The sequence below is a fragment of the Rhamphochromis sp. 'chilingali' genome (assembly GCF_963969265.1).
Source record: "Rhamphochromis sp. 'chilingali' genome assembly, chromosome: 7".
NCBI lineage: Eukaryota > Metazoa > Chordata > Actinopteri > Cichliformes > Cichlidae > Rhamphochromis > Rhamphochromis sp. 'chilingali'.
In genome coordinates this window covers 8,761,273-8,775,138 of record NC_137934.1, presented here as the reverse complement: position 1 = coordinate 8,775,138, position 13,866 = coordinate 8,761,273, and the positions used below count along the sequence as shown (strand labels likewise).

Genomic DNA, 13,866 nt, shown 5'->3' with positions numbered 1-13,866 from the left:
CTTTACTGTTATTATAGCCCCCCATAGGCAGTTTAGCCTGCAGTGGTAAAGTTCCTGTGATTTGTTTATTACTTCTTCTTTTTTTTTTCTTTTTTTTTAATTTTGACCACCAGATGGCACTATTTCATCAGTTACCGCACACTTAAATGCAGGGGAGATGAAACAACCTCCCGTTTGCTACAGCTCTTAGACTCAGTAACTGGAGCATAACTCAAAACATCAACAGAAAACATCTAAAAACAAACAAACAGAGAACTTAAAATACATCGTGAAAATAAAATGTTCCATGTTCTTGCTAGATGAAATATATGATAGTTGTTATTTTGTAGACAGTGCATGATGTCTAGTTGGGTTACTTTTAGGGTTGCCAACCGTCCCTTAAAAAACGGAATCGTCCCGTATTTAGAAACAAAAGTACACATCCCGTATTGAGCTAATAAGGGACGCACTTTGTCCCGTAATACAGTGAGAATCAAAAGTAGTCTATAAATGTTTATGGAATTAACGCTTTGTTTGAAAACATAATTCCCAGCCCCTCTCCTGCTTTGTGACCAATGAGCTGACAGCACACTTATGACAATTCGAGTATGACAATTCAGATTACCGCTCATCTCATTGGTCGAGGAAAGGTCGCTTACGGAGAAAATACCGGAAGACAACAGATGACCACAACAAGAAGCATGGCCAACAGGGAAACAAACGCCGTCACTGCGGTGCAAGTCTCGGACGACAGTACACCTAAAGCTGGGCAGACACTGTGCGATTTTTTTCAGTCACGTTATTCAGCTCCTGCTCAAACTGCACGATTGACTCGCAGGGGTTAGAAGTTGGTAGGTCACGATGCAGGGTCTCACACTATACCGCCCGATGCTCTGATGCGACCTGAGTGCTCACACTGTGCGTCCATAAAATGAAGGTTATAACAGAAAATCTGTCGCTCTCTCTCTCTCTCTCTCTTTCACTCACACAGACACACCACCACCAACTTTGCTAAATTGCTAATGAAAAACATTGATCAGGCAGCTGTGATTGAGCAGCAGTGTAGATCCAACTATTTTCAAGGTTGTTGTGGTCGTGATAATTTTGTGAGGCCACATCGAAAAGGCTCGGATGAGCTTTCCATAGTTCTACAAGTTGTGCCTCCATCGCTGGTGTCCAGATCACACGCTGCACAGCCGTGCTGCTCCGTCTTTTTCACAGACGTTTACGTGTTTGCGCGTGAGCAGTGTGAGCGGCTGTGTCACCACAGCCGCTTCTCGTTACCCCACGTATACTAAACGATGCACGATGAAGGCCAAAATCGGGCCGATCACCAAATCGGTTACACGACTCAAAAATCGTCTCAAAATGGGCCAAAAATCGCACAGTGTAAGCCCAGCATTAGAGCAGCAATGTTTGTTCGCTCAGAGAAAGAAAAAAAGGCTGCAAAAGTACAGGGAGGAATGGGAAAAGGAAAACACCTGGCTGGAAAAGTGCACGATAACACCTATAAAGCGCACTGCACTGTGTGCCAGCGCACTTTTTCCATAGGCATGCTTCTATTGGTGGGCACATGAAGAACATGAGGGGCATGAAAGCTCGGGGAACCCTTTACCAATTTTTTGTCCGCCAGGCCAAGGCAGAAGCAGATATGGTATGTAAACATTGGTTTGTTTTTTTTAAACCCTCTGGTTAAGGATATGGGCATGTGCAGTGAATATCAGCGCTATGTGGCCAGAAGTGTAATAATATAATTTATTTTGTGTAATAAACAACTGCAAGGATAGATGATTACAACAAATAGATGACTAATACATAAAAGTAATACATATTTTAATAATGATGATGAGTTATGATGCGTAATCATGGGAACAAGCGGGTTTACAAACAGGAGCAGCTGATTAGCATTAGAAAAGCTGAAATAATACCTCAACTGAAGCCAACTGTACTAAATGCATATGTGCACTGTTACAAGAATATTTTTCGTTCTATTGTTTTCTATTAATTTATATAATTTTAAGTTAAGCAGGACAGAGTTCTTTTAAAGAAAGATTTACTTATATTCTCAAAAGTTAAGCATGACAGGCTTCTGTTTAAGAAAGAGACCTGTTTTACTGTGTTAATGTTGTCATTTTGAGCTAAAAATAAATGGCTAAATGATCATTTGTTTCCCATATGGTCATATCACAAAGAATATGCATCTGCTTAAATCAAATTCAAGTCAAATGGTTAAAAAATAATTTCACACACAAAAAAAAGAGCTACAAAATTCACCACACTGGGAAGGGTGAACTGGGTTGCCCGGCCCTGGCCACGAGGTGTCCCTTATTTATTTTTCAGGGAGTTGGCAACCCTAGTTACTTTATATATTTACAGGCCTCTGCTATCAGACACTCGTTAGCTTGCGATAACAATCTATTACAGAGGGTAATTCTACTACTTATTTAGTATGTTCTGGATAAGCAGTGGGATGAGATAATAAAACAGGCCAGGCAATAAAGTGTGTGTTCTGTGTCTGAAGAATACTCTGGAGCCGTCGACATTCGTATTGTGAATTTTGAAAGAGATGGGTGCATCCTTTATTCCTGGAAGGTAAGCCCACAGTGAAGGCATTGCATATTATGTGTTGCACATGTTACATACTGGACACTTTATTAGGTATGCTTTAATGGTGCTGAGCCCGACCCCATTTTTGCCTTCACAAGTGCCTTCATCCAACAAGCTGCTGGAAACATTACTCAGAGATTTTGGTCTGTATTGACACAATTGATGCTAATGGCCCATTTCACCCCATCCCAACAGTGCTCTGTTGAACTAATATCTGGTGACTGGAAGCAGTTTGAGCACAGTGAAGTACAAAGTGCACTGAGTGCTCAATTAGAATAAAGCAGCTCTATATAAGCTTCAATTCATTTACCAGTACAATTTTTCTGAAATACTCAGACCAGTCTGTCTGACACAAGCAACCGCAACACTTTTAAAGTCACTTAAATCAATTTCTTCCTCAGTCTGATGCTTAGTTTGAACTTCATAGGTTGCTTTGACCACATCTGCATGCCTAAATGAAGTGAATTGCTGCAATGTGATTGGCTAATAAGATATTTGCATTTGCATGTCAAATGCTCTGTCTTGAACTCACCAGATGTCCCATTTGTCAGCTAACCCCCCAAAAATAACACACTGTTGTGTGGGTTACTACACCTCTTAAGTGGCTGTTCTGTTAAATACAGCATTTTTATGCATATATTTAAAAGCTGCTTGTGTCAGTTCTTCATTGAAGTCGTACTAAGTCAGATATTTATATCTCAGAAGTAATTTTTTTTAATGGCTCCAACAGTCATCTTCAAATGGAAAATATCCAAAGAAATCTAGATTCGTTTTATTTCGCCATGTATCTGCTTGACACATTTAGTACTTTTGTGGAAATCTTGGGCTCCTCGGTAGAATGTAAAATATAATTTTCTGTGTTGAACCACGCTCCTCTGCACAACATAAATTTTTAATGATGGACCCTCCAAGACTGTGTGGGTTTAGGAGGTTAAAGACAGTGTGCAGCCTGCAAAGGGAAAAGAATCTCTCTTTTTTTTTTTGTAGTGCAGGGTTTGAAATTTTATGCATGCCTGGTTGCACCTTGGGTTTCAGAGCAGACGCCCTTTTATTGAAAACCTTTTGAATGCAAAAATGTGAAAAATGAATCGATGGTTTGAAGCGGGGCAGGTCTTGTCTGGATGATCTGTAGGGTCGGCCATGGCAATAAAGAAGTCAAGGATGACTTTCCGTACATGCTGATGCGGTGAAGACAGCAGACTGAAATTAAATACTTCTTCTTGGTAGATTAAGATTGTACAATGTAATATTTTAATTAGTGAACTAATGTTCTCATAGGGAGCAACAGGTACCACCAGGATTGGGAAATATGACCCGAACAGCAAGAAGAATAAGGTACTGTGTTTGTGTTTGTGTGTCCCTATATTACTCCATTAAGTTTTGCACACTTTGCAATCATGCACTCATTCTCATGCGACTGTGCGCATGTGTGTTTTCCCCAACAGCTCCTGTACACATTTGACAAGCAGGTGTGTGTCAGCAGCTGTTCCCTGAACAAAGAGGAGACACTGCTGGGTGAGCCTCTGTCTTGTGCAGATAATGAATTATCAGCAACAACACCAGCTTCTTGAACTCAGATCAAGTTTAAATGCCCGTGTCGAGAAAGCAGTTTCAGATCATGCAACGCACGAACCCACAAGTACAAGACGAGATGATGCTGTTCGGATGCTGATTAGTGCCTGAAGAACCACCGGAGACATTATTGTGGGAAATATGTTCCAATTCAGTCATGTGACATGCCAACTTTGCTTTTTCTCTCCTAGCTGTCAGCTTGGCACAGAATGCCAGAGGAGAGGAGCGCCTCAAACCAAGTAACATCCCTTTTCTGTTTTATCCATAGACTGTGACATTAAACCTGTCTTAAAGCAGTGATTCTCAACCAGGGGTACAAATACCCCAGAGGTTATTTTTGGCAGTAGCCAGAGGGCTTAAAAGTACACATTTAAAGTAGTAAATTTAAGTGTGGCCTAACTGATACTAGCTGAAATTGTTAGCAGTATGGACAACTGAACAATATTTTATTTGGACCCAAATTCAGGATGCTGAATTAGAAAAGTTATCAATGAGAAGAAAACTTTATCCTGCAGAAGATAGCAGGATAATCAAGTAGAAGCCTAACAAAAAGAATCATGCAACTGACAAAAAGCCAAGACAAAACAGGGGATTGGAAATGCCACAATTGCAAAAAGAAGGACAAAGGCAGGAGGTAAAACTTACCAAAAAAATGTGTTTGAATTGCCAACTCATTCACAAGATAAATTGTCAGACTTTTTCATTGCCGTTCTAAATTTCAGCATTAATATATAATGCCCCATAAAGTAGTGTGCAGAAGCAGTGCACACTGCACTCCACTGACTGGGACACGTGCACCAAGGCGTGTTTGTGTCAAAGAATGAAATATGCTCTGTGCAGTATGTTGTGAAGTGGCTTGCTTATGAAGTGTTTTTGAGAAGTAACAAGCATGCACGCATGATTGGTACAAAATAGCATTGTAGCAGTTTTCATTTAGTTAGTGATTACAGTGGACCCAAAGTATTGTAATGTGCAAAAGTAATTTCTTTACATTTTATATTTCAGTTCAGACTTTCTTTCTTTTTTCTTTCTTTTTAATTTTAAGTTGAGCTTGAGGTTTTCTAAAGCTCTTTGAAAGTATTTCTTTGGAAATTAGCTGCTTCTCAGTCCAACTCTGGTACGTCTCATTTTCAGAGGAATTTTGTCTTTGTTAAGACACTTAACACTGACCTACACAGGGATGTGGTGTATATTTTTTAATACTAAAAAAGAGACTAAACTTAAACAATAGAAACAAAGTATCACTCTTAGTATCGATCCAATACCAATACAATACCAATATATAGATACCAATACGCCATTGGTGTCTATACTATCGATATTTGATTATTTAACCCACCTCTAGTGGGGAAACATCATAAAATAGCCTGTTAAATTAAAATCAAAACTTTCTAGATATTAGAATAGTTATGGCTGTAAGAAAACGTGATTAAATGTCTTAAAATAAGACGGGCTGTCATTGCAGCTCTTAAAATATTCAAACAGTCCAGTTGACTTAATTAGAAGCCTATCTATAGATAGGCTCCTTTTTGCTATGGCCTTTTAAGAATAACTCAAAGATAAAGTTTCTAATGAAGATAAGCATAGTGACATTTACTTTTAAGTCAAATAATCTTCCCTGGAAAGCATAAACATGTTCCTTTATACTGAAAACAAGATCAGCTTTGAACTTAAATTTAAATATCAAATTATTATGCACGGTTTATTCTGAAGTTTTTGTACTTGAGTTGGAATAAGGTTGGGAACCACTTCCTTAAAGCAGTTTAAATACACTCTTTTCCTACAGCATTTTCAATCTGTGAATGATATTAACCCTAGCCTGTCTACCTTTGTAGTATCAAAGTGCCTGACTCTCCTGATTGAGATCCATCCTATTAACAACACTAAAGTCCTCAAGGCAGTGGACTTCAGAGTCAAAGTGCAGGTAAGAGTGTTTCATTCACATTTCACTAACAAACAAGCGCTTACGTCGCAGTTACGAAGCGTTAGTGCTCAGAGGGCATGACTGTCATACTACATATCTTTTATGGCCTCTAGCTTACGTTCTATCACTTAATTAAAGTCAGTGTACCCACTTTTCTCCACTTTCTCTTCTACAGTCATGCCTTTTCATCAATTTTGTTCATAGCCTTGAATAAAAAGCAGCAAATTTTCAGCTTCATCTGGCAAATTGTTGGAAACCACTCGTTTAGTTTTCCCGTGGCTTTTTTTCCCCATAGTTCCTCCATCATGAAACTGACAGAAGATCAGTGCTGGAGAGCCATCTGCTGCTGCTCACTGAAGATGGATGTAAGCAACTGTGTCCTTATGCTGGCCTGCATGTGTAACAAGAATCCAGAGAGAACTATGATAATGCATAAAAAATAATACATACTGTATATTCTACCGTACATTCTTCCATTTGCATAATTATCATTTTGTGTGTTTAGATGTGGATCTCTACCACGTGATGCTAACGAGGCAGGAGGGATATAGAGTGGTATGCTACACATTGCTTTTTTTTCTCATGAAGGAAGTGTTTGCAGATAGTTGACTCATCTGAGCTATAAATTGCATGCAGGATTTCATGGCTGGTAAATTCTGTGCAGTTCTGCAGCGACATAAATTCTTTCCAAGGGTGCACGAATTTAGTAATTAATAAGCAAAACAGTGCAAAGAATATATTGTTTCAACCTCCTTCTCAAAATACACTGCACGTCTTCTGCCAGAGACTTGCATTAACAATTCATTGTGGCTGAATTCAAATGTTTGTGTGTTGACCAGGTGATAATGAACCCCGAACGTTTGTCCAAAACGGCAGAGAGAATCGTGGAGGATTTTTGCTGGGTCCAGTGGGACAGGCACACGCAAAGACTCTACTATCTCACGTTTAAGGCAATGCATACAAACTCGCATTCAAATTTGGCAACAGATACCCTGGGACTTGTTTGATTAACGCAAAATGTACGGCTCGTCTTTTGCAGGAAAAGTTTCTGCTCCGAAGCGTTCAGTTTTACCCAAGCTATAACTGTGAAACTGTGGTATGCTATCTTTGTGTCTTATATTTTAATACATGCCGCTCTTTGTGCTCTGTATTTGTTGTTTATGCTTTTACTTTGAAATAACATACCGCTCTGATAACAGTTCGAGCTCCCTTTAGAACTGCCTGCCAACTCCTTCCGCACAGTCAAGTAAGGCAACTTTTAGCAGAGTATAAAATAGAAATATGTCGGTTCTATATTCTGCATTCCTTTTGAACATTGTTTTTGTGTTTGTGTTCGTCTCGATGACAGGTTTGCAAATCTCGGTTTCGACCATTATCACACCGAGAGGCCGGAGCAGGAGCTTGTTAAGTTGCAAGTATTCACAAATAAAATAGGTAAGACGTCCTCACACACATCCATGCACCGCATGTCTGTTCACATGCTTATTAGTCTCACATTGAAAAGTCAGATTATGAGACTAATTTGATACATTTGTGCGATTCCTATCCCTCTTTGTAAAAACAAGAAGGTAAGTCTCCGCCTCAGCTCACCTCCAGGGATTAAAAATCTTGGCCAATTCACAATTTCAGTGATGATTGAAGGATTTGTGGAGATGATCACTTTATAATGAGGTTCTGACCAATTTCTGAGATGACTGTAAATCTTACAAGCCTCCTTAAGTTTCAGAGGTGTTTTCCAATAGCATCACAGCTGATGATGCTTTTGCCAGTGATTAATTCAAAAGCCGATTTGTTCAGCCGATCTGTCAGTTCCTCTCATCATTGTCATCCTTCTCACTTAATATTTATCTGTTCTGGCTCATGCTGCTGTCCTGGTTATATTCACACTCCTCAGATTTTTGTCCTGTATTTTTTTTTTTTTTTTTGTGCTGCATGATTAAACATAGACGGTTTAATGGCATACAGAAAGAGGGACAGAATCGCATTGACTATAGATGAGCTGCACTGTAATGAAGCTGCTTTATTTGAGCTTTAATGTGAATACAAGAGTAACATCTGCCTCGAGCAGCTTGTAAATCTTTCAGGATTTACTTTCTTATACTGACTTTCATCCATTACTATTAATTAGGGAAAAATCAGACTGCAGACTCGTTCTGTATGTTAAAACCTTGTATTCATACTCAACCATGAATATAAAGTGGTCAACACATTTCTCTCTCAAGCATGAATTTGTAGTAAACAGTACATTTCTTTGTGTGTATATAGGTGGGTAATAAATTAAAGGAAGCCTGGAACCCTTTGCTCAATCCAGTCTGGTACCAGCTATACCAGAGTGATCACCTTCACCTTATGATGAAACATTTTTATGCTGATGGAGCGTCATCATGCTGATAGCAGCGCTCCCATCAAGGGAATGTTCCTATAAGTATGACAGTGGTCATATGCTATGGCCGTCAGATTGCAACCAAACTGAATACCTGTTTGGAAATTTGTATCGACATATTAGATAGTGCTAGTTCATCACCACCATCATCAAAACACCTGAGGTGGGTGGGATCATTTTGGGGGGCGAAAGACTTAATCAATGCTAGAGAGTGTTCGGCTCTTCTGACAGCATGATGTTGTGCAAAACTTTAAGATTGCTTGTTTATTCTTTTAATTTGGAACCTGTCTTACATAATTTTGTTATACACTTAGATACACTCATTGGCCACCTTATTAGGTGCACCTGTTCAGCTGCACAATAATTACAAAAATGAGAAATCATAATGGGAACAGTCAGAAGAGAATGACCAGAAGGCAATAGTAAATAAAAAACCCCAAAAAAAACCACCACTGACAACCAAGGTATGCAGAAGAGCATCTCTGAACTCTACAGCTGCAGAAGACCACAGCAGGTGCCTCTTCTGACAGCTAAGTACAGGAAACTGAGGATAGTGTTTGCAAAGGCAAAATTGGACAAGACTGGAAAAATGTTGCTGGGCCTGATGAGTGTCTATTTCTGATGCAACATTCGGATGGTACCGTCAGACATTGGTTAACCAACATGTAACATGGTGGTGTAATGACATGGGAAGTGTTTTCGTTGCACACTGAGCATTGTTTAAACACCATGGCCTCCCTCAGCATTGCTGTTTCCAACATATCACAAAGCTCAGATCATCTCAAATTATACTCAAATGGCTTCCACAGTCACTTGGTCCAATACAGCACCTTGGGGATGTGGTGGACCAGGAGATGAATGTGAAATTTAAGATTACTCATGTGCAGCTGACAAATCTGCAACAAATGTGTGATACTACGTGTCAATATGGACCAAAACCTCTGAGGAATATTTCCATCACCTTGTTGAATCTTGGTGAAAATGGGGCGCAACCCCATACTAGCAAGGTGTACCTAATAAAGTTTCCAGCAAGCGTATATTTTTATATACTGCCAACTGTAAGAAGCTCGTAATGGCATGCATATGCACTGAAATGTTGTTTGTAGAATTTTAAAAGCATCCATAGAAATACATTTAACTTTTTGGATTAAGTGAACACTCTCCTCATTTAGATTTTTTATTTTTTTTACACAAAGAAATGTGCTGGTCGAATTATTTCAAAATAATATAATCAAATCAGAATTCCAACCTTTAACAAGGCATGAGTAATTTTTACAATTACTACATGGCTGACTCTATAACCTCTGAATATAATCTCAGTATTTCACTCTTATTGCTTGTCCTATTAAAAAGTAAGTAATGTTAAATATTAACAATATGAATAGAGTATATGGTATAATAATATATGACGATAAATCGGATCTAATTTTTCCATTGGTTATCATGAATAATGCCACGGTTTGATCTGTAACTTCCCTGTTCTGTGCTTAACTCTTAGGAAGCATGTGTGTGTGCTATACCCAGCCTCTTCAAGACAAACACGAACTTCTCTACACCGTGGTTTTAGTTCACAAAGGTGTGTCTGTGCTAGCTCCTAATTTTCCCCTCCCTATCTGTTACTGCCTCTTTTACAGTTTTTATCTCGAGCACACGGAGACAAATGTGTTTTTTTTTTTTAACTTCCTGCAGACTGCAGCAAGAAGTTCAGGGTGTCTCTGGGCAGTGATGCATCGCCACAGAAAGCCACCCAGCTCCATCCGCTCTTCATTCCCATAGGTCATTGCGCACACACACACACACACACACACACACACACACACACACACACACACACACACACACACACACACACACACACACACACACACATATCTGCATCCTAATATTTGTGAGTTTTTAGGTTGAATTTCAAATAGAAACACAGGGACACCAAATATAGATGAATGTGTTTATCTGCACAGAGCCCAAGAAATGCCTGGTGTGCCTGAAGCATACTAACTGACAGTGATGCTGTGTGTTTTTTTTATATAGGTTACTACATCCTGGTATACCTGCAGGGTTATTTCCTCCACTGTATCAACACCAGGCAGCAGGAGATGCTCTGTCACTCCCTCTTTCTCTCTGGTAAGGCAAGTTTTGTCGAAAGAAATAGTGCCTGTGCTAAGCAGTGGCAGAAGTAACATTTTTTTCTTTCTTTCCCCTCTGTAATATATTCTTTTTTATTTCTCACATGACTTTTAAACGAGGAAGCTGCCTTATCTGTCAATAAGACGTGCGCCTCAAAATAAGATGATTTAACTCGGTGTCTATGCCTTGTTCTCTGTCTGTCTGACTCCACAACATGCAGGTCGTGATGTGAACCTGGGCCTGCAGTGTCAGTCAGCCAACATCACAGTTTTGCATGCAGAGGATGAGTCCAGCGCTTGTCTGCTGGACCAGGCCACCGGCAGGATTCACAGTGCCGAGCTCAGCCCCGCCTACCTGCTGAAGATCCTGCGTTCAGACACAAATTCTAGGTGGGCATGACTCAAAACTTAGAAGAGGAAGAGGAGTGCATAGGAGAAGATATAGGCAGGAAGGTAGCAGACAGGCTTTTGTGTGTGTACACCTGCAGTGTCTTTCTGAAATAAATTTAGCATTTACTTGAACTTTCGCCAGGAGTCACCTCCTAGCTCGATAAAGATGCAGCAATGGCTCTTTTCCCTTTTTGTTTAGTGGACAATTTTTCATTCTGTTCACTTTTGAAACTTAAATCCACTTTTTTAACAGCATGCATACATCACATTGTAGTACCTGACTGCTGGCTCTCTGCCTGTGTGTTTGTATATGCTTTTTTCTATATTATGGTGTATTTATTATATGTCACCTGCATTCAAGGTGTCCCAGCAGTAAGGCTGACCCTCAGCGCCTGGCTGCCCTCCACTGCCTGCTGGTTTACATGGGAACTGACCCAAACCTGGAGCTAAAGGTGCGGATGCACATAGAATAATTGAGTTTAGTTTAGTTTAGCTCTGCAGAACATCATCTTTGTTTTCCAGCACATTTAAAACAAAATGACTGTCTTTTTGTAGAACATAAGTTCAGGAGGAGAATAGTCATTGATTTTTATTGGGTCTTAAACAAACTTACAAGATCAATAAGTTCTCCTTGAAGTGGAGAACGCACAAAAAAGACAAGATAAATAGGCAACAAAGTGGAGAATGCAGCTGTTTGAATAAGTAAACATTCAAGGTCAGTGTTAGGCAATTTCCCTAAAGAACTAAAGATGTACAACTGAGAAGAAGTGAGTAGATAAATGTAGGAAAAGGCGCTCTTTCTGCACTTTGGTGTAAATGCGGTAGGTGTCAACCTTGAGTTGGAAGCCGGTTAGCCAGAGGGAAGAAGACAGAGAGAAAGACAGAAAAGATGGGATGCTGTAATGAAATGGGAGAGAAGAGAAGAGAAGTGGGCAGAGATCAAACAGAGTTAAAGACAGAGAGAAAGGGAGAAAGTGTTTTGTTTTGGCACGGTGCTGTGACTCAGACTGTATCAGTGTTACTACTAAATTAAGATGTTCTAGATTGTCATAAATTCTTTCTTTAGAGGTTAAATGAGTCGCCACTCGCCAGCTTCATTAGTGCAAGCTATCAGTGGGAAATTGGACACCATACAGAACTTTTATATCCTTTGTAGACTCTGCACCAGTGTAGTCGAGGCTTTGATAAAGTGGCATAAAATGTTCATAGAGTTTGAAACTTTAATACTGGGAATACTACATAAATGAAGTTACTCTGTTTCTAACTTGTCTTCTGACTTTACTTCAGCTCTGACTTATGCTACAGGGCGAGGGTCTTTATACATCAAAGCAAGATCATACAAAAAATTATTATCTGTGATTACAGCTGTCACCAGCTATTACCAAACACAGTACCCAGCTGACATCAGGATGCTCACAAATGTAAAATGCTGAAGTGCTTCCCTCTTCAGCATAGGGCGTGTTAATGAAACTATGTTGTGTTAGCTAATTATTGTGGAAAGTGGCCATCGCAGTTTAGTGTAGGGTTGCCAACCGTCCCTTAAAAAACGGAATCGTCCCGTATTTAGAAACAAAAGTACACGTCCCGTATTGAGCTAATAAGGGACGCACTTTGTCCCGTAATACAGTGAGAATCAAAAGTAGTCTATAAATGTTAATGGAATTAACGCTTTGTTTGAAAACATAATTCCCAGCCCCTCTCCTGCTTTGTGACCAATGAGCTGACAGCACACTTATGACAATTCGAGTATGACAATTCAGATTACCGCTTATCTCATTGGTCGAGGAAAGGTCGCTTGCGGAGAAAATACCGGAAGACAACAGATGACCACAACAACAAGCATGGCCAACAGGGAAACAAACGCCGTCACTGCGGTGCAAGTCTCGGACGACAGTACACCTAAAGCTGGGCAGATACTGTGCGATTTTTTTTCATTCACGTTATTCAGCTCCTGCTCAAACTGCACGATTGACTCACAGGGGTTAGAAGTTGGTAGGTCACGATGCAGAGTCTCACACTATACGACCCGATGCTCTGATGAGACCTGAGTGCTCACACTGTGCCTCCATAAAATGAAGGTTATAACAGAAATTCTGTCGCTCGCTCTCCCTCTCTGTCTTTCACTCACACAGACACCCCACCACCATCAACTTTGCTAAATTGAAAAACATTGATCAGGCAGCTGTGATTAAGCAGCAGTGTAAATCAAACTATTTTCACGGTTGTTGTGGTCGTGATAATTTTGTGATGCCACATCGAAAAGGCTCGGATGAGCTTTCCAAAGTTCTACAAGTTGTGCCTCCATCGCTTGTGTCCAGATCACACGCCGCACAGCCGTGCTGCTCCGTCTTTTTCACCGACGTTTACGTGTTAGCGCGTGAGCGGCTGTGTTGACACCCTCACGAGCGATTGATGATCGGGAGCTGGTCGTGAGGTGTTAATCGCTTCTCGTTACCCCACGTATACTACACGACGCACGATGAAGGCCAAAATCGGGCCGATCACCAAATCGGTCGCACGACTCAAAAATCGGCTCAAAATGGGCCAAAAATCGCACAGTGTAAGCCCAGCATTAGAGTAGCAATGTTTGTTCGCTCAGAGAAAGAAAAAAAGGCTGCAAAAGTACAGGGAGGAATGGGAAAAGGAAAACACCTGGCTGGAAAAGTGCACGATAACACCTTTAAAGCGCACTGCACTGTGTGCCGGCGCACTTTTTCCATAGGCATGCTTCTAGTGGTGGGCACAAGAAGAACATGAGGGGTGTGAAAGCTCAGGGAACCCTTAACCATTTTTTTGTCCACCAGGCCACGGCAGAAGCAGATATGGTATGTAAACATTGGTTTGTTTTTTTAAACCCTCTGGTTAAGGTTATTATGGGCATGTGC

At 40.3% G+C, this 13,866-nt stretch overlaps 1 protein-coding gene across 3 annotated transcripts in view; it reads left to right on the top strand.

The window, feature by feature from the left end:
• Window positions 1-13,866, top strand: part of gsap (gamma-secretase activating protein) — a 69,888-nt gene that overhangs the window by 463 nt on the left and 55,559 nt on the right. For 2 of the 3 annotated variants that reach the window (XM_080887206.1, XM_080887208.1), the window contains exons 2-17: window positions 2,501-2,571; window positions 3,865-3,921; window positions 4,032-4,101; window positions 4,350-4,397; window positions 5,994-6,082; window positions 6,378-6,447; window positions 6,588-6,637; window positions 6,922-7,032; window positions 7,122-7,178; window positions 7,282-7,328; window positions 7,431-7,516; window positions 9,964-10,041; window positions 10,155-10,241; window positions 10,497-10,589; window positions 10,813-10,981; window positions 11,343-11,433. In XM_080887206.1, coding sequence (XP_080743332.1) covers window positions 2,501-2,571; window positions 3,865-3,921; window positions 4,032-4,101; window positions 4,350-4,397; window positions 5,994-6,082; window positions 6,378-6,447; window positions 6,588-6,637; window positions 6,922-7,032; window positions 7,122-7,178; window positions 7,282-7,328; window positions 7,431-7,516; window positions 9,964-10,041; window positions 10,155-10,241; window positions 10,497-10,589; window positions 10,813-10,981; window positions 11,343-11,433 — 1,274 coding nt within the window. Of the gene's footprint in view, window positions 1-264; window positions 1,634-2,500; window positions 2,572-3,864; window positions 3,922-4,031; window positions 4,102-4,349; window positions 4,398-5,993; window positions 6,083-6,377; window positions 6,448-6,587; window positions 6,638-6,921; window positions 7,033-7,121; window positions 7,179-7,281; window positions 7,329-7,430; window positions 7,517-9,963; window positions 10,042-10,154; window positions 10,242-10,496; window positions 10,590-10,812; window positions 10,982-11,342; window positions 11,434-13,866 lie in introns of those variants that run through there. The other variant, XM_080887207.1, reaches the window with a different exon arrangement.